Genomic DNA, 27,944 nt, shown 5'->3' with positions numbered 1-27,944 from the left:
AAGAAAGACTAAAATTATTATCACTCAGAAATCTAAGAATTTATAACGAAAATAATGAAAACTGTATTATAATTTCACGAGGTAATAAAATTAAAATATTCTAAAATTTGGTTCAAATTCCATGTGCTTTCAGGGGACATTCATTTGTACAAAATAACCTACAAAATTTTTTTCATAGTCTTTTCACGAAATCTTTATCCATCAACGATTTTTTTTTGTTTTGAAACAAAAAACCAGCGATAAGGAGATCCGACTGCGTTCAGTAAAGGCGGCAGGTATCAGATTAAGAAGATATATGATTGCCTGGCAACTTTCTCCTCTCCCCTTTTTAGAGACTTTGCCCTAGAAAGTATAGATTTTCGGCTAAGACGTTAAAATGGGGTCGAGGGGATATAAAGATGGTGTAAATAATGCACCTCACGTACCTTTAGATCCCGCGTAGAATTCGACTCAAATAGCGAATGGAAAAGTCCACAAGTTTAGATAGCGTCGTTGCCAGCTTTTCACGGAATGTAGCAATAATTCTTAGAGTATTAAATCATCTGATTGGATTATTTAGCCCTAGTTAATCTGTAAAAGAATTCTTTACGAATTTCTATACATCATTTCTCATTTTTTGAATAATATTCTCAAGCATAATGACCACAAGGTTTTTTTTTTGAACCGGCCAAATTTTTAACCGACCACTTTTCATTTTCTGGCACTTTTTGGTAAGTTATTTCTAATTGACTATAATTTGGAAATGTAAATTAATCACTAAATATACATGTAATAGTGTTGGCTTTCCTTGATTTTTTTGATAGTGAGAGTTGTAATGTATTGTTTTTATATTTTAAGATGCTTGGATACTTCTTCGATCTATTTCGGTGGAAACAGCTGTAACTGAATATTTTTCAGTCAATCTGCAAGATTTCGAGCAATATACGTAATTTAACACACTTGTGTCTTATCTGTGCTTAAATTACGTGAGTTTTTTTGGACATTAGTATAAAAAGTCTTAACTGCATCTATCTGGGGTTTGGAAGTAAATTGAAAAATACCAGTAATGCTGAAACAAAACTTTTTGTGACATCAAAAGGATACAGTAGGAAGGTAATTTCAAAGAGAATATCAGTTTACTCATACAAATGATTATTCTCTTCTCAAAACATTCATATAGTCTAGTATTGAAGTTTAGCATAAGTCTGTAAAGTATTTATTGTAGAATGTGAACTGCACAATCCAAGGCTCATAGGTCGGTGTATGTACACTTCACTGTTGAGATAGTTCCATAAGAAGTAAAAGAAAAAATCTAAATTCGATCAGCGCGAGTGTCATGGAATGTGACCATAGTTACCACAACACAGTCATAGAATTTATAGCGGTATGGACGGGGGCACTATCCTACTGAAATCACATTACTCCCCAAGCATTCTAAGATAAAAGCTGATCTACCTCAAAAGTGCGTCCGTGGTGTACATCATCGATTTCTCGTACGTACCCGTGTTGGCTTTTCTTAATTTTTTCAATAGTAAGAGTTGTAATGTATTGTTTTTATATTTTTTGGTGTTAAGTGGACTTCATAGATACCTTTTCGATTTATTTCAGTGGAACTTATACAGCTGCAACTGAATTTTTTAGTCCATCTGCAAGTTTTCAAGCAATATACAAAATTTGGATCACTTGGATCTGTTCTGTGCTTAAATATATGAAACTTGACACTTTTAGAGGTTCCAACTAATGACCCAGTAGCAGCTGAAAGGTATAAAGAAAAACTTTACTATCATCTAATAGAGATTTATCTCCACCCTCTTGAGTACAAAGTAAATTTATAGGTCTTTTTTTTGAAGTAGTACTACAGTTTACTACTAAACAAACAACATGCATCTTTTTTTAGTCTGAGAAAGTTGTTCCTTAAAATATCTAAATAAGGTTTTTCTACTATACAAAGAGGACAAAGTTTAGTGGTAATAGTATTACTATATTATGTTTAAAGTTATATGAAATTGAAACCTATGTAAGGCTGGACTTTAATAGCAAACAAAATAGGTCAGGCCTTAAATTTAACAGGTACTGGAAGTAGCTGTCTGATCATCCAGAACACTTGAGATCGTGTGTCAGAACTCTATTTAGACTCTATTCAGTACTTACTTTCACTAACCATAACAATGCATGGTCGAAAAAAAAAACAAGCCACATTTCGGAACGGAAATCTCGCACTTCATCAAGTAAGAATGCCTTTCGTAGTAAAACTGAGAATAATATGGTATTAAAACAAACAAATAACTTCACAATGCTATAAATATTCATCAGCTCAATTTGATAGATTTCTTAATTCAAATTGTGGTCCAAGACATATTTCAATGTTTCAATGTTGTTGAGTAGAAAAGTAGAAAAAATATATTCCTTGAAGAAATGGAGCCCAACTATGCTTCCAGTTCTGGTTATACACCAAACTGTTTGCAGAAATCTCTCATGAACTAATATAAGGCTTGTCCCGCTCGAGTAAAGCATATTTTTTGTATTTACAACTTGCTGGATTTAGCGAGCTAGCTGTTATGTTGTATTTTTTGAATCTATTTTATCAATCGGTCCTCTGGTTTGCTGACATTTTTTCTAATTTCTTTTTTCTGTTATAAAAACACTATTTTGTATTTGATCAAAGGAGGGGTTCTCCCAAGCCGCTTGCTGAATATTTGTTACAAGACATTCTACTTCATAACCTCTTCATGCGTTTGACTGAGAGAACAATTTCTTGCTTAAGATTTTATATCTTAATCAATGAATCTGTATCCTTGGCTATACAGGAAATCGTTATATTGTCCTTCTTTATAGCATTTCTCTATGGGCTGTATGAAGACTATGACCTCATAAGTTTCTGTTCAGACCAAAGTATAAAGACAAGAAACTGAGAGATATATAGTCAAGTTACATAAATGGCTAACAAATTTTTGAATGCTAAATCGTCTTTTATGAGAAATAAAATTTGTTGATAATGAATAACGAGATTAATCTTTCTGGAAGCCTAGTTCAGACGCGTGAAATTTTATCTTTCACAGGTTTAATGAAGAGTAAATTTCACCTTAGAAAACAGATGCAAGTTACAGTAAATGAGGTGGATGGTTAATACTTGGCTAAAAATTTCTTAGAAGACAATTTGAAAGGAACCGCGCATTATTTTGATGAAGATTCCATGACATGTCCTTCCACGGGGCTGGTTTTTATTTATTGTTTGAAGAAGCTCGCCAAAAGCATGAATTTAATACTATTGATCAGATTATAAGCCTTTGAAAATCCAGTAAAAGTGGCAATGTCAAAATTTAAGATTCTTAGCTTTTGATGTGGATGAGATCGGATGGAGTGGCGTCGGGCTCATAAGTAGAAAATCTTGATTCATGATTTAGATTCAAATTTTTCCTTGAAAAAAAAAGAAACATCTCTGATACGAATAATAATATATAACATATATTATATATATATATATATAATATATATAATATATATATATATATATATATATATATATATATATATATAATATATATATATATAATAATAATAATACGGCTATACTGATTTGTTTACCCAAGATAGACAACATTATTTAATAGCCATATTCCTATATCCCTAATGACTAAAATTGATATTGTTTCAAAACTGAAATATATTCGATAATTTTCCTCAATTTTTCTTTGACGTATATTGTATATTATTCAATTATTTTCCAAAATAAATGTTTTCAACTCCAAAATGTCTGAACAAAATTTGTTAAATTTGGAAACGTTGAGATGAGCTTTTCTTAGGTTATCAGAGCTGACTCGATTTAAATGAGTTAGATTGATTCCTTCAACGCTAGAGGATGTTATGAGACAACATTTTCTCAAAAGAATTTAATAATTTATTAAAAATCGGAAAGGTATTAGCAAAGATCAAAAACTATAGAGGGGTAAGTTAATATTAAAATTGTTTTCTCTTCGAAATTAATATACTTTGATTGATAATAAACATTTTGTTTTTCATATAAACCAGAAGAAGTATTTTCGTACGCTTCATTGATCAAGCTGGCAACAATGTTAGTCTTATTTTGGTAGTTTGCTATTGGGGAGAACAGTGTAAGAGACGCAGTAAAAACTGTGTGCTATTCTGCTTTCTGACGTGTTGTCTTTTCATGTCAAAGGCTTTCGATACTGTAAATTTTTCATGTTTGTCTCTATTTTGGTAGGGGACAAACTAAATTTTCTAAACTAAATGTTGTAATCTGAAAAAGAGGAATAACATGTTTCAAAAATTATTTGATTTTTTTTCACTTTGATTCGTCATTTAATTGTTTATTGAGTGAATTCAAAGTTTTTTCCTTTCATTTCGAGATACTTAAATAACTAGAACCATTTCCAAACTTGAAGTACTCACTTCATATCGATATAACTTTTGTTCGTGATATTCTATTTTAGTTTAAAACTTTTGTGGCTTGTTATTATCCCTTCTACATAACTGTTTCTATTCTTTTCAATCCAGTTCTTCTGCCTTTATTTTCTGCCATCTCATTCCTCGTTTTATTCCTACCATCTTTATTTTATCTGTCCAGTTTTTCTTTGGTCTTTGTTTCTGTTTTTTATAAGTGTCTACTTTAACATCAATAAAAATTGTTGAAGTGGGATTCGGCTGTTACCAGCAATTAACTGTAAGCAGCTGAAAACAACTTTTGGACCCAAACCTTTCCAGTAGTAACCACAAAAGAGATCCAGTTGGAATAATATATATCGGTCCATAATTATGTCTTCTGAGCTCCGTAATATTTTACTAGTAACGTGAACATCAAAAAGACGTCGACGTCAATATTTCCCGGTAATAAAAATTCTGATAAAATTTATTTAAAACTTTCTGTCCCCCATTTATCAGAATTTTCACAGTGCTCATCAATGTAGAAACGTTTATTAATTGTTAGGCTACTCTATTGTTGTGATTGCGAGTCTTCATCCGGAGTCGGTTGTTGTAACAAAAAATAAAATACAGTGAATGAAAGCTTAGAAACTTAATTACTATAAGCCTAAATAACACCATGCGTTACAGAGCCGCACGGAATTTTTCCGGTCGGTTTTTCTGTCGGAGGGCAGTCAAGGGTTTGAAAAAACTGTGCGGCTCCCCGGCATGGTGTAATTTAGGCACAACAGCAATTTTATAATTAAATTCCTGTCTAGAGTAAGTGTTAATCCTTCATGTAAAGGTTATAATGCAAGTTTCGTTTTTGTCTCACTTCTTGGTTCCAAAATCGCAGGATGGATGGGGACCGGTTGATCAGGAATTCTAAGAACAGTGGAATTTCCCCAACTGAGTGGGGAGCGACATATCAATTCAAAATCTCGCCATACTGGGTTCTACTATTACAATTACAAAGGTTCTTTCAGCATTGTGCTTATGGCAATTATTGATGCAAATTATAAATTTATGATGATTGCGCAAATGGTGGTTTGTTGAAGAATACATTATTTTGGCGCAAGTTGTCTCAGAACCAGCTTGACATGCCTGATCCTCGTTAGTTATCAGACACTTCTTATGAAAAATTTACGTACGTCTTCATTGGAGATGAAGCATTCCAACCTCTCCCTCAATTCATGAAGCCCTACAACAGAGCTGTTTTGACGAACGAGAAAAGGATTTTCAACTATAGGCTCTCCCGAGACAGAAGAGTTGTTGAAAATGCATTTGGTATATTGATGAAGAGATTAGAAATATTTCAAAATGCCATTTAATTTGAACCACCAAAAGCTGTGAAAATTGTAATGGCATGTTGCCTTGTGCACAACTACTTGTGCTCAATTATCAGAGCCAAGTATTTGCAACCTCAGGATATTGACAGAGACGATATTGTAACAGGTGCTGTGGACCCTTGGTCATGGAAGCAAGACATTCAAGAGATGGCACAACTTCAAAGAACCATAGGCAATTCTACAGTAGAGGCAAAAAGAATAAGGAATGACTTCTGCAAATTTTTCAACACGTCTAGGTTAGTTCCATGGCAAAATAATACTATATTATGTATTTGAAGAGAAGTTGCCTTTGGGGGCCGAATCACAACAACCTATTCAAAAAGCGAACTAATAAATATGTAGAAAATAATGACATCGCCAACAGCAAAAATTAATTAATAAATATTGTTAAAGTGGGATTCGAGTGGTGTCAGCAAAGAACTGTAAACAGCTGAGAAGAACTTTCGGAACCAAATGATCTCTTCTAACCTTCCCAGTAGTAACCACAGAAGAGATATTGTTGGAATACTATAAATCGGTCCATAATTGTGTCTTCTAAGTTCCGTAATGTTTTACTAGAAACATAAACATCAAACTGGCATCGAAGCCGATATTTCCCGGTAATCAAAATTCTAATAAAATTTATGTGAAACTTTTTGCCCCCCTTTTATCAGTGCTCATCAATATAGAAACATTTATTCATTTTAATATTACTCTATTGCAGTTACAACAATTGAATTCCATTATTTTCTTTTCCCATTACGAAATAACAAAGTAAAATTTAAATCCGCTAGATATTCTCCAATCTCTGTGATCTTGTACCCTCAGTAGTATACAACGAATGGAAAATGAAAATATCCCCTTCCATTGAAGTGGAGAAAATCACCTAATTTCCTTCCCAGTCGGTTATACCAGAGGATTTTAAATGTAATGTAATGACAAAGTCCCGGATTACAATAGCTATTTACGCTACTATATCCTTCAGGAATATCACGATTTCCTGTGAAGCAGCAAGACGAATATCAGATTTCAGTGGAGCATATAATAATCGTCGCCTTTATGAATAGAATTTAAATGTTCCGGGTGGTCAAATTAACGAAATAAGTGGAAACCATTTAAGGAGGCCGCACTTTTACCACAAATGGAAAATTTAATTATAAAATTTATTTGATTTTGATGAAACAATTTTTTTGGAAGTTTAAGTCATAACCTATCATACTCTGGGATTCAAATTGTACTTTACAGTGCCAATGTATTAGAATAAAAGACGATTTTAAAAAAAATTAAATTAGCGTTTGGAATCATAAAGGCATGATTTTTTACCATAAAATATATACAGAGGTGGGTATAAAATCGGAATAAGTTCGACAACGCTTGAAAGTCTAGCAACGCTGTCAGAAAAGATTAAAACCAAGCATATTCGGGCTTCAGATACTTTTGTCTGTGTTATGATAAGATGTGCTCGTCGTTTTATAAATGATTAATCGATGCAAGTTCCAGATTCCAATTGAAGAAGAATTGGAAACTCTTCCGGACAGATTGACATGCTTCGCCGGACCTGCTTCTCCGGACCTACTTCTCCATTGAGAAACATTGCCGTAAATGCATTGATCAAGATGAGCTTCAATTTGAATAATCACAGTGAACTTTTTTCAAATCCTTTCTGTAATTTCTTTCAATAAATTCATTTTGACGCTGCAGTTTTTTGTTTCAATGCAAATTTTTTGCCTAAATTATATCGACTACCGTATTACTTGTGATTAAAGGTTTTGTTGCCACTGAAATAAGATTCATTTTAGATGCGAGGGAAGATTGTATAGCTGGGTAGGAAACTCAGACATAGTTGCTGTATCTGCGCTTGCTGCTTCGCCAGCTATACGAATGTTATGCAAATTAAATCTTTTTTTTTTCACTTCTTAAACCAGCAATTGCTGATAACGAAAGATAAAGCAGAAGAGCTTTCACCTTATTGCCATATAAAAAAACGCTTTAGCACATATGATATGTTGACTCATTAGAGCATCTTTTTTGTTCATATCTTCAATCCAAACAGTAAGCGTTTGCTCCATTTTTTCTAAAATAGCAAGTCTTCTACGAGATCGCAATATTTTATCACAATTTTTCACAACCGTACGTACAGTATGCGCAACTTTTTTGCGCATACAAACAAACGTGATCCCCACTCTCAGACCCCTTGCTTCACAGTATAGGCTGAGATCTCAGTTATTTGACAGAGTAGTTACACTTGAAGCTGGACAATAAGTTTTCAGGGATAATATTTTGTTTCAATTACTGAATGTCACGAGGAAATTGGAAATATTCTACGAAGGCCATTTTTTTGCAACCTCCGACTGCGAATCTCTCGAACTTCACACTCCGCCATTGTTGATATTCAGGCGCCAGTCGGCGTTGTGCTACAACAAATAATAGATAGCTTATATACATATGAAGGAGTTCAATAGAAAGGGAAATAGGGCAGATATGAGAAGCAGCATTCGGCTCAATAGGACAGAAAAATGGTATGGAATAGTATGAGGAAAATAGAAATCCTTCAAAAATACTAGAAATATCAAAAGGACTATATAATAACGTGAGAGAAGAATTCCAAATAGACCGAGAGACAGGTGATAAAACGATAAAAGGGAAGAACCATACGCTGAAAACAATAATTAGCTACAGTAAGCTGGAATCGGTGAAGATATACAAATTCTGCAGACGATATATTAATAGTAGCAGATACATTTGAGAAAATGGAATAAAAATTAGAACGAAGGATAGAAACAACCGACGATCTGAAAAAATTAAAAACATGCAAAATGATTGTAGGAAACAAACAAAAGTGAATAAAGGAGATTTAGTAATTAAAAGGCAAAGAATGAGTGAAATAACCAAATAAGAATGATTGGTAATCATTTTCTGAGAAGATGAAAACAGGTATAGAGATAGTGAGCAGATCAAAAAGCTCATTAAATATATTAAACTCTAAAAAAGACAATATTCTATAAAAAACAAATAGGGGAAGATTAAAAATGAAGGTATAACAACTGAGATGAGAGCATAATATTATAATGAACAGTGAAATAAAAGTAGTAGTTAAAACAACTAAAGAAAGAGACAGAAAGGGAAAGTCTTTAGAGAATAGAGATAATAGATAAAAGAAGAATCAAAACCTCAATGCTTTGATGTTAGAAAGGGCATAAAGAGCTCTAGAGAACGAGACGGTGAAATAAATTGTGCTGATTCGCCTCATAACTCTAGTTATACTTTTACAAAAATCAAATTTCTGTGTAAAATAAAGGTTTTTTAAATTCATCTCTCAAATTTTGAGGTTATAAAAGTTATAACCTTATTTCCCGGCTAAGAAACTCTTCCTCAGGAAGTGGTATGCGGCCTCAGTTGAGTAGATAAATAACAAAAGACGTTAACAAGTAATTAAAAATGCGGAAAAGCTGGAAACACCTTATGAATTGAATTAAAAATAAAGACTGAACAAACTAAAACTATCCCCGGACACGATTATTCAAATTAATATTTATTGCTAAGTACAATAAAAAAAGTTCCAGAATTAAATAAATTTATTGAAAAAATAATACATTCGCAATAATTACGTATCCAAAAGAGCGCAAAGAAAAAAAGCAGTTATGAATTAAAAATAATTTTTATTTTTTATCATTTTATTTATATATTAAAGATAAGACTGGGACCTATCTATGGAAATCCGGGATGTGTACAGCCCTCAACTGAATTCCCAGTTGTTGGAATTCAGTTGAATTTGTTTGTTTGAGGTGTACTGGTTAGGTTGATTAGGTGTGGTTGAAATTCCAATCTGGTAGCTGTAGAACTGGGGGGAAAACGATAAAATGGAGAAGGAAAGGGGAAACACAGATGGAAATTACGGAAGAAGGAACGAGTGAACAGATTTGAACAAAAGAAGCTTATCCTATAGAAAACTGAATCTATACTTTTTAAAAATATCCAAACCGGAATGTTCTATTCTATTCTTTCTGTTCCCCTTATCAATAGGAAATACGTATTTATATGTAAACTATCATATAGAATTTGCTTAAAACAAAAGGAAATCCATAAAGATAACGAATATGAAGGTAGAGGAAGAATTCGATTCAATTTGGAGCTTTCATTTAATTTCTCGAAAGGAGTGGGTGGTTGATAACAAATTAATTTTTCAAAAACTCGAATGTCAGAATGGATAAATCTGAAGAGACTAATATGCCAAATGGCATAAGACAAAGTTCATAATCTGCGAGTACTCCTAAAAACTATCTTCTAATTCTGTTTATGACTTTTTTGTTTATTAAAATTCTTTTCACATAACAAATATAACCAAAGAAGATCTGCTGAATGTATTAACCTAAGCAGAAACAATTTACGAATACTAATAAAGAGTCCTGTTGGAGCATTGTCGCCTTAATTGAAACCTGAAGAAGCTAGACTTAGCAAATAATGTGACGTGCAGATTGTGTTGCACAGAGGACGAAACCTCTATCCACATTCCCTCGAAATGTGAGAAACTACACATCTTCTATGACTACACCAGCGTTAGGAATAGAAGACGAAGATCTCTGGTACCTACAGCCATTCCACATTCTGGGCTTTCGAAAAGGAGTGATATTAATGGATCAGCTGTATACACTGGGTTCTCCAGTATCGCAGCATGAAAAGGGGACAAAATAGATCCTTTGGGTCGCAGTGTATGTATCATCATACATGCAATGCAGGGCTTTTATTATTATTAATGCTGGTTCAATTGGAAGAAGTTTCACTAGGAAATTATACTAAAAATTATTGAGAAATAATACTAACATCTTCTGGAACAGGACTTTTATTTTAATTTGTTAGCTTTGGAATATTTTAAACTGAAGCTAGTTGTACTAATTTGTTTATCGATGAATATTATTTTGTTCAATTTTGATCTTAGCTATTGGGAAAAATTATACATCCAGTAGATATAATTCTAATTTTTATAAACAAATCACTATTGAATAATCAAATAAACATTCAGAATTTAGTTATCAATAAAATGTTTACATCGGTAGGTACTATTTAAATGAGTCACACTGTATGTTATTGGAAAATGGTGAATATTTTCCTTTTTATTGAGCTCATAAAAAGTCTAATGTTATGAAAATCCGTTAAGCAAAAACGTGATTCATAACATGACAAATTTTATTGCAATTTTGTGTAATAGATGTATCAATTTGCCAAGAAATACAAGCATAGGTTAGGGTAAGTCCGGGACAGATGGCCCAACGTGTAAGATGACCCATTCCAATATTTCCGCAAATTTTAACTTTACGTTTAGCGTTACTTTAGCCACCTTCTAATATTCATGTCGTGCATACCGTGCTCCATTTTTGAATAAATTTAGTGAGTTTTTGGGTAAGTTATTACAAAAATTTTATTTTGCATGCCTTAAAAATAATTAAGGTCCGTTTTAAGAATAATTGTTAACTCCAACATAGTTTTTTTCGGACTTATTTATGGCAAATTTTAAGTTTGGGATTATTTGAGGTTATGTTAAGATGACGAAAGTTTCTTTATATCCTAGCACATGCGAGATATAAAGTGGGCCATCACTCCCATGCATTTGGGACAGATGGCCCAATGGACATTCGGGTTAGTTGGCTCACGGGCCATCTATCCCGAAGTGTGTAGGTACTTATTACAGTGCTTATAATTTATTGCAGATTTTAGAATCATGCCAACAAAATATATTAGAAAAGGGACAGTGCAAAAGGGAAAATGGACTGAAGCCAACCTACTCCGGGCTGCAGAAGCAGTTAAAAACGGTGTGATGGGCTTGAGAGAAGCATGTCGCACTTTCAACAACACTTAGAAGGCGACTTAAAAATAATGACTTTATCAAAAGAACTCTTGGACCGCCTTGTATCCTTGGCATCCAGAATGAATTAAAAATTAGGTTTCATATACAAAAGTTACAAAAACACGGATTTGCGCCAACTCGTGAAAATGTCAGAGCAATGGCGTTTCACCTGGCAGATCAGCTTGAAATTAAACACCCTTTTAATAGAGACAGTAAACTTGCTGGTTATGACTGGTTACATATGTTTTTACAACGACATCCAGACTTGAGTGTTAGAAAAGCTGAGGGTGTATCACTAGCTCGATGCAACGGTATGAATAAAGAAAAGGTCTCGGCGTACTTTAATCTGTTAGAAATAACATTAATGGAGGCCGGTTTAGTAAACAAGCCTGGTCATATATTTAATATGGATGAGACGGGTCTCCAACTTAATAATAAGCCAGGTTATGTTATTGCTCAGAAAGGCTCAAAAAACGTTGCCGCAATAACATCATCAGAAAAGGGAGAAACAATTACAGTAATCTCATGTTGTAATGCAGAAGGTTTTTACATACCACCAGCTTGCATTTTTAAGGGCAAAAATAAAAAAACCGAGTTTGAGGATGGTATGCCTCCGGGTTCTGTGGTTTACATGAACGACAAATCCGCTTATATTAATACGGATTTGATGTTTACCTGGTTAAAAGAACATTTTGTTCCACGTAAACCAGACGGAAAAATTCTACTTTTACTGGATGGTCATGCCATTCGGCATATTCCAATGCTGGAAATGCCGATGAACATAATGTTATTCTGTTCTGTCTACCTGGTCATACTACTCAGTTCCTTCAACCCTTGGACAGGTGTTTCTTTAAAAGCCTGAAAGCCTTCTGGAATAAAGCTTGCAATACATTTGTAAAAGCAAATCCTGGTAGGAAAATTTCTCGTATGCAATTTGGTCAATTGTTGTCGGAGGCGTGGTCAAAAGCAGCAACTGTTGATAACGCTGTGTCGGCTTTTAAATCTACAGGAATCTGCCCATTTAATCCTGGTGCTATACCAGAGTATGCCTACTTGGATTCTGAAGATGAAAAATTAGATCCCAATACTTCTGCAGGTTAGTGTAAATTTAGAGACCTCTCTTTAAACTAATTTTTTACCTTTTAGTTTACGCTACTGAATCTAATAATACCACTCAAACAAAAGACGATAGAATGCCCTCTACTTCAGCCTTAGAGTCAGAACCTGAACCTGAGCTGATAAATACCGATAAAAACACTCCCGAAACACTTCTTAACAAATTCTTTCCGGTGCCCAGCTCCTCATCAGCTAGCATTCAGAAAGTACGAAAGAAGGCAGAGCAAGTGGCAGCCGTTTTAACATCCCCAAGTCACATTGAAAAAAAAAGATCTGCTTTTAAACAGAAGAAAGAAGAAGATCAGAGAAAAACATCAAAGAGGAAGGCTCTGCATGAAAAAAAGAATAAAAGAAAAAATCAAAAAATTGAAGATGAATCAACAGACGATGATACTGATGCATTAGATGGGTTAGTGACTCAGTCTGATGATAGTCCGGACGAAGATGATGCAACAGAATACCTTGGATGTGGTGAAAAATATAATGTGACCACGAAAGCCGATGATTGGATTCAATGTCTACACTGCCAGAGATGGTTTCACGAAAGTTGTTCGAAATATTTGAACCTATGTGACCTTTGTGGTAAAAACTTATCAAAGAAAAGGAAGTAGAAATACACATTTCTGTTGGGTCAACTCACCCTATATCCTTGGGCCAACTAGCCCATAGTATGTGTTGGTCCAGACAGTATTAAAGAGAAAAATTTTTTTTTCATTACTTGTTTGCCTTTTCTTTAAAACTAGTTTATAATCTAATGTTTTATTGGTTCTTATATGTAATACATATTTTGCGTTTAAATATTCGTTTTGATTTTGATTTTATCTCATTTTAAAAAAATCGGAGCCAACTCTCCCGGACTTACCCTATATGGAAAATTTCCCCTCATTTCACTTCGTTGCCAACAACTTTCTGCTTATATTTCTCACATCGATTTAAAAGTATCTAAGCACTGTCCCTATAAACTAATGAAAAACTAATATTTGAATGAAAGATGCAGATGACAATATTCCTCAAAGTACGTTTATTTATTTATGAGATGGCCTAAAAATATAACGCTCTTAAAATTCCCATGAAAAAATAAAACAACTTAAAATGTGGAATATCCAAAGGGAGTATTCTTCTCTGTACATTCTCGAATACTCTAAGTGAATCTCTAAAAAGAAATCAACTGGAGATAGATATGGGCTGCAGGGAGGCTATGGAATATTCTGCGCTAGATCAATTTGTTTAGGGAACATTTCTTTGACCTCGGATAAATTTTCTTTGGATGACAGGTTATGCCATCGAGCTGGATACATGTTCTATACTTGTAACCCTCAAAATTATGTAACTGGTTGAAAAATAAATCGTTGCATTTTCATATAATCTGGAATCTATAGTAAATTATACTTAAACCGTGAGTTTTGAAAATAATGAAGGTTGATATTTGAGTTTGGAGCTCTTTAAAAATCTGGAATTTCGTTTGTTGACATTCAAGCTAAATTAGCTCTAGCATACTTTTTCGTCACAGCTATGAGCTTTGTCTGATTCGCATTGATTTGTATTCCCACATTCTTTGCGGAGTTCTCGAAATTTAGAAAAGTTTCTTTTGCATTTCTTAAGGTTCTAGAGGTCCGGTCTATGTCGACTACATGGATAAGCACCTGCAATGATTTAGAGAGAGAGAGAGACGGAGAGTGAAAGAGAAATGCTTTATTATCAAAAAATTGTTACAATTTGTAGACAAAAACTTGTAAAAACTGAAAAACAAACATAAAAATAACCAAATTAAAAAATTAAAGATACCAATAAAATAAAATTCAATATATAAAAGAAAACCACAATGAATGATTAAATTAGAGGTAATTAGGTATTAATTAGTATACAAGTCAATAGCAAAATTAAACTAGTATGCAGCATGCCCGGAATTAAATATTATTATTGGAGTAGAAGTCGTTTACAGAGTAGAAGGCGCATTCCAGTAAATATGCCCTCAAATTATTGCGAAATGCGGGAAAAGATGATATCGATTTGATTTCAATCTACAAGTGATTGTGCATTCTTTTGCATTTTAAAATATTGAGCCCTTAACTAATTCTGAACTTTCTCATTATTCGTATTTGGAAGAATTCTCGTGAAATTCTAGAATTGTTATACTTACTTTTTTTGTATTTTTGCGTGTATATTATTCACACTTCATGTAAATGTACCATTGCTTATTTGTATTTTACAACTTCAATTGTCCAGTTTATGTATTTCTGTCCCACCTTTTAATTGGCCCTTGTGCGGTAGGGTGATGTAAATAATATAAAAAATTAAATAAAATAAAAAGTAACTGAAAAGAAATCTTGCAGCTCCGCCCTCTAGTGGGAGGCATACAAACTGAAAAATAATTTTTTCAAGACATATTTGTTTCAATTTTCTCCCGCAGTATTATGAAAGGCTTCTGATATATCAGCTAGAGCTACTCTTATTAAGACTTTAAAATTTTAAATTACATTGGTAGAATTCCAAAGAAAGAAAAAAACAATCCAATTATTGATAGCTATAATATAGTTCACTTGAATGTATATTTTCTAATTTACAATCTACAAAAGATTCATAAGTACATTTCTAGGCGTACAACCTTCCCTGAATAATAACTGTTTTCAATATTATTTTTTCTGTTACAGATTTACTCAGATTGGGCGAATCATTATCTTGAAAAAGCGAAAAGTAAAAAACGAGTTAGCTCGTTGGCGTCCGATTGCAGTGATGGAGTTCTTTTGGCTGAAGTCATCGAGTCAGTCAGTAAGTTAAATTTTCAAAAGCTCAGGTATCTCATAAAAATAGTGATGGAATTAATGATGGAAAAGTATCTCAGTGTACTTAACAAATAGAGTATAGTCACTATTAGATCGTTGAACTTGGTCATATTAACTGTACTTAAAAACATTGCAAAGACACTTCTTCAATTCTTTTAATATCTTGTCACAAAATATTGACCAATATAATATTCATAACTTTCTTATAGGTCGTTTCGAGTAACGTGATTTGAAACATCAGCCATATTGACGTGGTAAACAAAAATTATATTGTGCATGGGGAATTGAAAGTTTCGAACGATGTTTTCATTTAAATGGATATCTTTGGCACAAAAAAATTAAGCACCAGTACTTATAATAATTCTGATTCAAATAAACACTATTCGTCCCTTAAGACATATGGCGGTATCCCAAAATGACTTATGTTATGTCATCGAATGAAACAGGAGACAGTCGCATAAAATCCAAATTCTATTGCAATTAGTTCACTTCCTTCAACTGTCTGATCATCGAATATTTCCAAACCAAAACTATGTTTATCAATATGTTGGAAACATTCAATGGAAAACACCATTAAAAATCCAATTAAAACTTTTAAACTATACCCCGATTGGAGAGTCGCCGTTATTTTAAAGCTGAAAGCGCGTATCAAATCTTCATACGTTTATGATAATACCTCGTTTTTTATCCTAGTATACCGACAATGTTTACATATCCCCGTCCTATCGTATACGGAGTGCTATTCACATATTTTTTTCCGCAAAATTTGCATTACAATGCCATTGCGCCACTGGAGGTGAATTAAATCCATAAAAGTTTGAGATGAAATCATCGTGCTGTGGCGTCAAATATAACCCACATTTCGATAAATATTCAACAATGGAAGTAATTTAGTTACGGAGCTTAACCATCACTCGTACACAGATTTTGAGAAAAACTTCACTTTATTATAAAAAACAATTATTATTTATAGGTCAAATAGGACAAATTTAAAAATTTTTTTCTCATATCCACGAGAAATTAGATCAAGTTTGAATGAGGTTTTATGTACCTAGGTTTTGATGTTCTTAAGTTATTCAATTTGTTCGGAAATTCAGAGTTAAATCTCAATGAAGATGTCAGCACTCATTGATAAATGTTGAGAAATATATTTCTATATACATACTTTGAAAGATTCTACAAGAAATTTCAGCTACTTTGGACGTTTCTATTTGGCAATCGAATAAATAAGTTACTGTGGGAAATGGGTTTGTCTCGAACTCTAACCAAAGCCCTTAAGCAAAATTCTATTATATATTGATTGCAAAGTATTATTATTCGTTCAATTACTTTTGTGGCATATTATATAGCTGGAAATAATTCTATGTGGTAGCCATGGTCACATAGCTTGACAAAAAAAAAATGGGCAAATGTCACCGTTCACCCACTGAAGGTCATTAAACTTATACAGAAACTTTGTTTGTATCCTAACATTGTATTAAAATGATATACATGATTAAGAGAAGAAATTCTTAACAAGAAGATCGATTAAGTCTTTTGTCATTCTTGTGTTTAGTCAGTACTTCCATTGGTTAGAGTAATGAACATATGTTCTGTGGCGATTGAGCAGATTTTAAGAGTCTGCTTAGTAAGCACGTCCCGCTTTTCTTGATGTTTCCTACTTGAGAATTCTTTTTGTAGCTGCCTATAATGCTAAGCATTTCATCAGTGAAAAATAGTGACCAACATTTTGTAGCTATTTTGGTATTTTTTCCACAGTTTCTGACGCCTGATAATTGCACGATGATATTCTCCTTCCAAGTTCTTACTGTTTTGTTTGGACAACGTTTTTTCTATCGCGTGGTTCCATCTTTACCAACAAAATTTGGGCCTCTCGTTAATTTTGCAACAGGTATATTGTCATCACTGCTATCATCGCACTCTTGCTCTGATTCACTATCGGTACTTCGGGACTCTACTGAGCTCTCTTCAAAAGCCAACTCCTTTTCATCGTCATCCGGCTTCGAGATCGGCCCTTGCTCTGAATGAGCTTCAGCCCACAATTTACGAAGTTGTTCCTGCTCTTTCTCATAATTATACATTGCTGCTAAACAGAAGAACTATTATTTAATTATTATACAAAATAAATGCCATTTATCCTAGCTTACCGTAGAAAAATAAAAAAAGCCTGATGTAAAAATAAAAATGTGAACCGAGGCACCGGGACTCACAGACCAAAATTAAAATAATTCAAAAACTACAATAAATACACAATCACAAACTGATGTGAAGCTACAGACAAACATGTAGACGAACCACTAGGCCATTACAGCGATTTTACGAAAATTTCCGACTGACTTTCCGAACGTCAGGGTCTGAGACATACTGTATATTATTGGAAAATGGTACAAAGTGAATATTTTCCTGTTTATTGAGCTCATAAAAAGAATAATTTCATGAAAACCTCTTAACTAAAAATGTGATCAATAACATTACAAATTTGATTGCAATTTTGTGTAATAGATGTATTAATTTGCCAAGAAATATAAACAATGTTCATATGAAAAATTTCCCCCTCATTTCATTTTGTTGTCAACAAATTTTTGCTCATATTTCTCTGATCAATTTAAAAAGATGCACATCTAAATAGATGATAATATCCCTCTAAGTACATTTATTTATTTATAAATTTTACGGTCTTAAAATTGCCATGAAAAAAGAAAATACATTGTAGTTATTTCAAGAGTCTGCTTAGTAAGCACGTCCCGCTTTTTTTGATGTTTCCTTCTTGAGACTTATCAGCGCTTTTCATCTTGTTTTGCTTGTTCTTTATTTTTATTTCTGTTCTATCTATTTAGAAGAAATCATACCGGGGTCAAAGTTTACCTTATTGTTTTCACTTCTTCTCCACCTCGTTGTCAATCCCATGAGCTGTCTTTCCAAGCCCGTATAATTAACCAGATAACCTATATAAGATTATTCATATTAGTTCTGAATCTTCATATCTTTTACTGTCATTACAGATCAATACAAGACCCTTAGCACTAAAGTTGACATCGGTTTCGAATGTTAATGATCTCAGCGTGATTCTTTTATAGCTTTCAGTTTTTGAACATTTATCATATCATTCTACCGAAGTCACTGATTTGCTTTTAAAGTCGGTGTAAATATTCTGGTATAGTCTACTCCTTGTTTCCTTGTGGTTTGTTGTTATATCACTATTGTCCAATATTGAACAAAAGGACAGATCTTCCTTAAATATTAGAAGAATCGTTTCAATATAGAGTCTTTGTATCTTTAAGTAGAATATTTCTATTTTTCTCTAAAATCCGTGGAGGAACCTGGAATTACACGACGGGAGAAGTAAACCATGACGACCGAAATAGTCCAAGGAAGATATGAAAGAAATCGGAAAAACTGGTCTGGTACAATAAATGGAAATTTGAAAATTGGAAACCAGGAAAAATCGCTCGAAACTCGTTTTTCGAAGGTTTTCTAGCATGCTGAGTAAACATTATATGTTTACAATATTTTCTTTTTATTTGCATGTAGTAAATTGTCGTATTTTCAAATATGATGTATTCATTCAAAAATTTTCGAACTCTTTTTCTTTTTCCTCTTCCTTCTCTTCATCCTTGTAACTGTCCTCTGTCAGATTGGAAATTATTTTTTGATTGTTATTACAATGCTTACATGCGGTTGTGTAGTCAAGCCCATTCCGTCGGCATCAGCACCTGTTGCCACAATCTTTTTCGTAAGAACAAGAGAAGCTGTTGAAATTTTACTCTAGCCCTGCTCATAGTGACAGGACTTATTCCTCTATTGTCCAAGTCCAATTTACACACCAATTCCAAGGAATTCAATGGTCTGTCCCTTTGTAAATCCGCAACTCTCTATAATATACCTGTACTTGAAAATATACACGTTTAATCTGTTTGGTCAACGCTATTCTCCTCCAAAGCAAAAATTTTCATAATATTTATATTATAGATTGAATGTATGATATGGATTGAATTCAAATTTTATAATTTCTATCTAAAAAATGAAAATAAAAGTAATCTGTTATGCCTATGACGCTGTAATTGTGGCAGAGAGCAAAGACGACTGACAGCAGCTCCTAAAATTCATTCTACACAAAAACTAAAACCTTTTTCATTTCTAAAGAACCAATGAGGAGCAACTCGCCCTAGGAAATAAAACCATATAACAGGCAATGTCACTTGACTACCTAGGCATACAAATCAGCGCAGATCAGAACAGAATAAATGAAGTTAAAGGACAAGCAAACAAAGCCAGCCGAATATCAGGCGCACTTCGGGACATTATCTGGAATAATGGGAATAAGTATGAACAAAAGGGAAAGAGTTAAAATATACAAAACCTGCGCTAGACCCATATTGACATATACTATAGAAACAAGAGCGGACAACAAAAGAACTAAAAACATCATTCGAACAACAGAAATGAAACATATGCGTATACACAAAAGAGACAGAAAGAGAAACACAGACATAAGAGATAAAAGAAATAAACGTAGAAGGGCTTGGAACGAACACGTGGACCGGATGACCAGAGGAAGATTGGCAAAAAGCGCACTGTACTGTAAACCAGGGACACGACGACCTTTAGAAAGACCCCCAAAAAGATGTATGGATTCATGGACATCAACATCTCAAGGATGAAAAGTTGGAAACTACTAAGGCCTACAATACGTTGAAGAAGAAGAAGATAATTTCTATGAAGCTCAAGATTGAACTGACATTGACTATCCAAGAAACGGAGTCACCTGTCTTTGAATCACCCTTTATGTAGACTATTGCGGCTGCTTCATGAAGACAATGCAAATAACCGCATCGAGATATCTAATGCTTACCAGTTTTCCTTTATTTTCAAGTTTTCTATCTATCCAAGAGACGGAGTCACCTGTCTTTGCAACACCCTTTATGTAGACTTTTGCGGCTGCTTCATGAAGACAATGCAAATAACCGCATCTAGATATCTACTGGTTACCAGTTTTTTAGTTCATTATTATTAAACATTAGGTATATGTACAATAGAAACATTAGCCCAATCATAGTTGCAGCCGCCGAACTATAGAACCCCATTAGTTAACCATAGAGATCCCACTTGAAGACATTGCATTTACCTACGACTAGTAACCACCCATAATGACATTCTTTATTCATGCTTATTTCACATATGCCTACACTTCTGCCCGTAAGTCCGCGCCTTATTTTGTAATTACATCTATGTATTCATCCTAATAGGGTTTAGAAACACCGCCCACTCCTCTCAACAAACAGAATGTGTAAATTTAACTATTAGTTTTTCTTCATTCTATTCGACGTGACGGTCAATTATTTTTCTCCTTTAATATCGTTTTTCATTTCTAAAGGGGTGATCTTATCACGACTTCCGGAAATTTTGTTCAAATATCTCATATACAGAGTGTTTCTTTTCGTTTCAACAACGCTATAGGAGATTGTAAGAAATCTTCAAAGCAATAGTGATTTTGAATACGTTCCAATGTTGAAAGTGTGTTGAGCCTCTTAAGAGTTAAGCTAAGACTAAAAGAATGCATATCCCTCACTGCGTAAACTAACTAAGCATTGGGTAACGCGTTCGCTTATTTTGGACTATTAGCGCATTCGAATGAACATTTCTCAATCCTTATTGACGTTATTTAACACTCGTAACAATTCTTCTTGTTCTAACCTTTCAAAAATGCATAGAAGCCTTTGTTATTGTCATTCTGCTGCTTCTTATTTTTATTTAGAAAATATTGAACTATGCAGAATCCAACTGCAGAATTGTTTGTGTTCAATCAATTAAAACGATGAATCATCAGATGAAGCGCAGTATATTAGTCGAATAGTAACCAATAAAATTTTCATCCACCCATCTACTTTTCACCGTTCCCTCAACTTTTTGAATAGGAGAGGAGCTGTGACAAAAAGAAGACTCCACATCAACCCCACAAAACTTACTCGCGGCTATTTGATGTCGTCAGGAAGTAGTCTTGTCTGCCAAAGTTGTCACGTTCCTGTGTCTGTTAAGCACATCCTCACCAACTGCAGAGAATACTCTACCTTATATCAACAGTTTGATATGAAAACCAACCTCAAGGAGACACTTAACTGCCCGACGGGAATGAAGCAAATCATAAGAGTGCCTTAAAGCCGCCAAGCTGTATGAGAAAAAATAAATAATTTACGTATTGTAATAGATTTTGTAACAGTTCTTTATTTAACTTATGTATCATAAAATTGCTATTGGGTGCCAATGACCAGCGCTGTCGAGGCACGTTAAACTGAAAAAAATTTTCATCGTTAAGAGGGCCACAGACAGCGGTGTACAAGGGGGTACCCAAAAATAACCGGAATTATTTTTTAAATGCTATATATTTACGAATATTTACGAAACAACCTTATCCCCTTCCAAATACTCTCCATTACAAGTAATATATTTGTCCCAGCGGTGCTTCCACTGCTCGTAACATTGTTTGAACGAACTCATCTTTAGAGATGGCTGCAAGCTCCTGTCTCGTTCTTTTCTTGATATCTTCAATGTTTTCAAATCGCCGTCCTTTCATGCCTCTTTTCATGAGTGGAAACAAGAAAAAGTCAAAGGGAGCCAGGTCAGGCGAGTAAGGTGCGTAGGGCAGCGGAACCATGTTATTTTTAACCTAATATGTAATTTCGGGCAGTTGATGGGCGTCTAGAGTGAGTTTTGTCATCAATCGACATGTCGCCATTTTTAAATCTAGAAAACTACTCACACACTTGAGTTTTCCCCATAGCATCATCTTTGCAAGCAGTTTTCAACATTAAAACAATTTCAGCAGCGTTTTTACTAAGTAGAAAACAAAATTTCACAGTGGCACGTTGTTCACTTAAATTTTCCCTCATAAAAAAACGAAGCAGCAGTGAAACAGCACTAGCAAAAACGGTCACTAGTGACGTACAGAACGTGACAGGTCAACGGCCCGCGTGGTACTGAACTGGCGACGAGTTGCGTTAGGCAGGCCCTAGCGGCAGAAATCAGTAATACAAAAGCTCCACCCATGGCAATGCTATTCCGTTTTTTTGGGTACCCCCTCGTATATTCATCATCATCAACTGTGTGTCGCTATATTAAATTTTGTTTATTTTCGTCGTCCAATTAAAACTGTAATTGGACAGGATACCTTATTGATGCATAATTTTCCAGTGCTCATTTCTTAAATCCGTTCATTTGATATGACAATAACGTTTCTCTACCGGACGGTGGATTTTTGGCTTATATTGCTGGTCGCCCGAACTCTCGTCGTCGGTCAAGCTGATACAGCCACGTTTCAAATCAGCTACCCAAAATTCTACGGCCGCGAATGATGGTTTCTCTTTAATTTGCTTAAACTTAATCCGTTTCAAAAACAAATATTTTTCCAGTTTCTCAAAATATATGAACATTTTAAATCAATAATCTTTGTCCCTGTTGCTTAATCGATGCCACTTTTAAATTTCTTCACTATTGAAAGGAATAACTATATTTTGTTAAATTATTATAAACTGTAATTCACAACAATTAAAAATCAGTTGGATTGGATTTCAGTATCGAATAATAATAAAATTCTTATCATTATCTTATAAGAAACAATTTGAAATAAATGAATTTTGAAGAAATACTCACCATTTTTGAAAGAAAAAATCAAATCAATTCGGATTGTTTGTATTTTTCTATAAAAATTTAATTTGAGTTATTAGTTAGAGGCTTTGATAATATAATTTATTTGAACTTTGATGATTTTATTTTTATTTTCAGCATGTCAGAAAATCGCAGATATTCAGAGGAAACCAAAGACCCCCACTCAGATGGTAAGTTACAGTTATAAATAGCCAGCGTATTAACAGTAATTTCCTAGGTCTTTTAAATCATATTGTGGATATTAACATTCTGTCAATAGCTTTTGATTAATTACCACATATAAATTGTTACTTAGTCAACTAAAACTAGAGGTGTATTGTGTCCATTTGGCGAGTGCAAATATCTATCCTTTTTGGAAATAGTTCTCATAAACCCATGATGATTATTCTTTCAAATAGCGTTGAAATTTTTATATTGAAAATATATTAAAATCGATTATTGACGCATTTGAAAATTATTGTACAATTTAAAAAAAGATTCAATTTTTATAAGATAATGTGCTCAAAATAACGTAATCAAATTTTATATATAGTCTTCCTGCAGGCTCCCGCAATCCCTATTTCGTCATCAGCCATTTTTATAAACCTTTTTAGATTCTTCTTCGTCCAAATCTACGATTTTCTTGTATGATATCCTGCTGACCATCTCTTCAGCCAAACCAAAAGTATAGTTTACTTCTTCATATCTATATTTTTGCGCACGTTGTTCAGATCTCAACATTAAATATGTAGTCCACAAAGTCGACGCCTTCAATGTTTTTAAATTTTCAAAATAAACAAGTACTACCTTTTTGTTGATGTTCCTAATATTTTCAAAATCGCATTATATTTCAAATTTTTGGTAGGCCAGGGCATATCTACTTCTAAATTTTCAGATATTAAACTACCCACTGCAGCATTTGCAGACTCCCTTACTTGAAATGGAATGTCTGATTCGCTATCTGAAGACATTTTAAGTAATTACTTCTGTACTTATTTTGAATCAATGAAAAGTCGTTGTTTGCTTCCTTAGTAGCAAAACTTTCAATATCATTTGATTCCACAATAATATTTTCATTTAAATCGAAGAATCTTTTAAATATTATAACAGGAGAATAAGATGAAACGTTTTACGTAAACACGTTATGGAAAGAGCGATAATGTTCAACTAGGGTAATTTGTAAAACTCGCTAGCGCTCGTTTTAGTAAGTATTACGCTTGTTGAACAATATCGCTCTTTCTATAACTAATTACGTAAATAACTATTGCAAAGTTTTGCTTTTCACGTACTCTAAATCATTTTTGTGAAATCAAGCACACAATATTGAGTGGGTAATCTCAATAAGGTCATTAGTCTTGCATATGCTATTGATAACATACTCGGTTTTTTTATAATTTGAAACAATTCTGTTAACAGCCAACAGTTGAAATTGAACTATATATTTTTATTCCAGTGAATGACGGTAATAGTTATTTATGGTATAAATCAGGGAAGTGATTAAGTACGCAATATCTAATCGAGTACCATAATAATAACTTCACGTAATATGTTTTATTAGACGACGCCATCTGAAAGTTGTTCGTTCTGTATTCATTTACATACCGAATGTTGCGTTTTGAGTGTTCCATGTACTAAAAGTGACAGCTCCGTACTGCAAAACACTTTCGGGATTTGTTTTATCCGAAACTTTGTCTAAATTACTGAATAACAATGAATGATGATGAAAAAAAAACATCAGCGATGAAGAGTTATTCGAATCCACGCCACCTGATATCATCGAAGAAAGCAATGCGTTCTTGATTCGATGCCGGATAAATCTCACGCAAGGTTCGAAAAACAGTACGAGCTCTTTATGAAGTGGTGTCATCAGGAAAAGGCGAAAAACCCAACGGAAAACGTAGTGCTCGTTTATTTTTTTGAAAAATTTAAAATCTGGAAAAATTCTTCTTTATGGTCTATATTCTCGATAATTAAAAGTACTCTCGCAATAATAAAAGATGTTCACATCAACAAATATCCAAAACAAGGAATACACTGCAAAAAAATCAAAAACTTTAACCAGAGATAATATATTAGAATTCTTGATACATTCTTATACGTCGTCTAAAAAATATTGTGTACGCCGCGACTACTTTGTTGGACTCGTCTGTTGATCGCTAGACTTTACAGTACTAATTTCAGTCCGGAAAATGGCACTTTAAGGTGTCTTTGAACTTTGCAATACTCTCCCAATCCTAATTCAATATGTCTGCCTTTGTTTACAATGTTACCTTAGTGACCTGCTAATTTTTATTTTTTTAAATAATAAGAGAATAATCAAATTTCAGTAAAATTGTCAAATCTGACGTTCCACATTTTAACATGTTAGTACTAAGGAAAACCCTGCAAATTTAGCATCTCGAGGTATAATGCCTAAAATGCTGATGTCAAGTGCAATTTGGTGGAAAGGACCTCAATTTTTATTGTTACAATCATCAGATTGGCCAATTACTAATTTTTCAATTTCTAAACACGATCTCCCAGATCTAAGAAAATCTAAAACTATTTTGGTCATATCACAACATACAAAAATTTGTGATTTATTTACAAAATTCTCTTGTTTACAACGATTAAAAAGAGTCACAGCATATTGTATGCGTTTTATCAATAATGCACGAAAATCTGATACCAAAGTTATTGGCCCATTATCAGTTGAAGAATTGGAAAACACCAATACTATTTTAATTAAATTATCTCAAATGGAATCATTTTCCGAGGAGCTAGAATTACTTCGTAAAACCAAGCAATTAGATGCTAAACATAAATTTGCCTCATTAGCGCTCTTTATTGATGAGAAAGGAATCATCAGAGTTGGGGGACGATTAAAAAATACTTACTTACCATTTAACATCAAACATCCAATCTTACTCTCAAGTAAACACAATTTTACCAAGCTAATTTTTAATCATAAACATAGTCAATTGTTACACCCAGGACCACAACTACTATTAAGTTCGGTTCGACAATTCTACTGGCCTGTTGGTGGTTCTATATTAGCCAAACAAACAGTGAGAAATTGCGTGAATTGTTTCAAGTTCAATCCTATTCCATTTTCCTGTCCAATGTCAAACCTACCGAATGAATTAGGCCTACGCTTCCATTTGAAGTGACCGGAGTTGATTATGCCGGCCCATTCTATATTTTGAACAAACCATGTAAAGGAGCTAAACTTAATAAATGTTATTTGGCTATTTTCGTTTGTTTTTGAACTAAGGCAATACATTGCGAAATAGTAACTGATTTAACTTCCAACAATTTCTTAGCATGCTTAAAACGCTTTGTTTCTAGACGAGGTGTTCCCAAAATAATATATTCCGATAACGGAACTACATTTCACGGCACTAACAACTTATTGAAAGATCTTAGTAAATTTTTATTTAACAATCAGGCCTCTATTGTCAATTCTACCAGTCAATATAATATACAATGGTATACAAGTTTATTCCTCCGTACACCCCAAATCATGGCGGATTGTGGGAAGCAGCCGTTAAAAGTTGCAAATTTCATTTGAAGCGAGCTCTTATTAATAATAATGTGACTTACGAAGAAATGTGCACCTTAGTGATACAAATCGAAGGTATATTAAACTCTCGACCATTGTTTGCGCAATCAAATGACCCTAATGACTTGTCACCCATTACACCATCCCATTTCTTAATAGGTCGAGTTCTGACCTCCATTACCAACATTGACTTTACTAATACCAACAAGTATCGTTTGACTCGATTAGAACACATCCAGAAACTCTACCAACAATTTTGGCGAAGATTTTCAAGACAATATATTTCTCAGCTACATCAGCAGTACAAGTGGAAAGACGCCCCATCAACTATTTCTGTGGGCACTTTAGTCTTAATAAAAAACATCCTATATCCACTATGCCAATGGCCAATGGGAATAATTAGGAAATTATTTCCCGGAAGAGACGGCATTACAAGAGTTGCTGAAGTCCAAACCCATAAGGGACTAATTATTCCTTCCATCAGACATTTGTGTCCATTACCAAGACAAGAAGACATAGACAATTAAATCGATTTATTGCAATCTTAATACAGTGATAGACTTTGTAAACATAGGTATATATTATCAAGTAAATTTCTACAATAAGCTGTTTTGAAGGCATCCCTTCAAAGAGGGGGCTATTATGTTAAAATTAATCTTTAAAATAATATTTTATTATGTTAAAATAAGTCGAAAACGTGGCAACGCCGCCCAACATAAAGTTTTTTCTATTTTTTGTATTAATAAGAAATGTGTTGTTGATATATCGCCATTTAAATCCCAACTAACACATGTCTTAATATTATTAATAAATAATACAGTCCACACATCAACAATTAGTTTATTTGAACCAGCAAAGAATTTTAAACAGTCAGGCAACAAATTTTCATTAAGAGACAAAATTCAACGTCAAAATGAATTAATTGAAAGAAATTTCAAGAGGGATTTGAAAAAGGTTACTGTAAGTGTTCAAATGTTTGCCTATCTTGATCAATGCAGGTCTGGAAGGTTCTCTTAAAAGAACGTGGTCACACAGGGTGTCAAATCACATGATCGCGCAGGTCACACGAATATTCGTATGCCTATCAATTCTCCGAAATGAACTTTAAAGTACTCCCGTACACAGTACTGTGGCGAAGCTCCCTCCTGCATATAATGACGGATGTTCGCGAGTATTAGGTTGTTGTCCATTTACTCACGTAAATATGCGAGAGTTTCCAGGTAAATTTGGCCCGTCACGTGACTCTCAAGACAAGGCAAGTTTAATTCTTCGTTCCAGTACACGCAAATATGCCG

The 27,944-nt window shown here is 33.7% G+C and overlaps 1 protein-coding gene across 1 annotated transcript in view; it reads left to right on the top strand.

The window, feature by feature from the left end:
• The window catches only part of LOC130899764 (protein sickie), a 551,159-nt gene that overhangs the window by 119,904 nt on the left and 403,311 nt on the right, over nucleotides 1–27,944 (top strand). The window contains exons 3-4 of the mRNA XM_057809948.1: nucleotides 15,336–15,453; nucleotides 23,247–23,299. Of these exons, the coding sequence (XP_057665931.1) occupies nucleotides 15,336–15,453; nucleotides 23,247–23,299 (171 nt within the window). The remainder of the gene's footprint in view (nucleotides 1–15,335; nucleotides 15,454–23,246; nucleotides 23,300–27,944) is intronic.

This window comes from Diorhabda carinulata, chromosome 11 (genome assembly GCF_026250575.1).
Source record: "Diorhabda carinulata isolate Delta chromosome 11, icDioCari1.1, whole genome shotgun sequence".
Classification (NCBI taxonomy): Eukaryota; Metazoa; Arthropoda; class Insecta; order Coleoptera; family Chrysomelidae; genus Diorhabda; species Diorhabda carinulata.
Note: the sequence above shows the minus strand (reverse complement) of the source record. Positions and strands in the feature narration are given on the sequence as shown.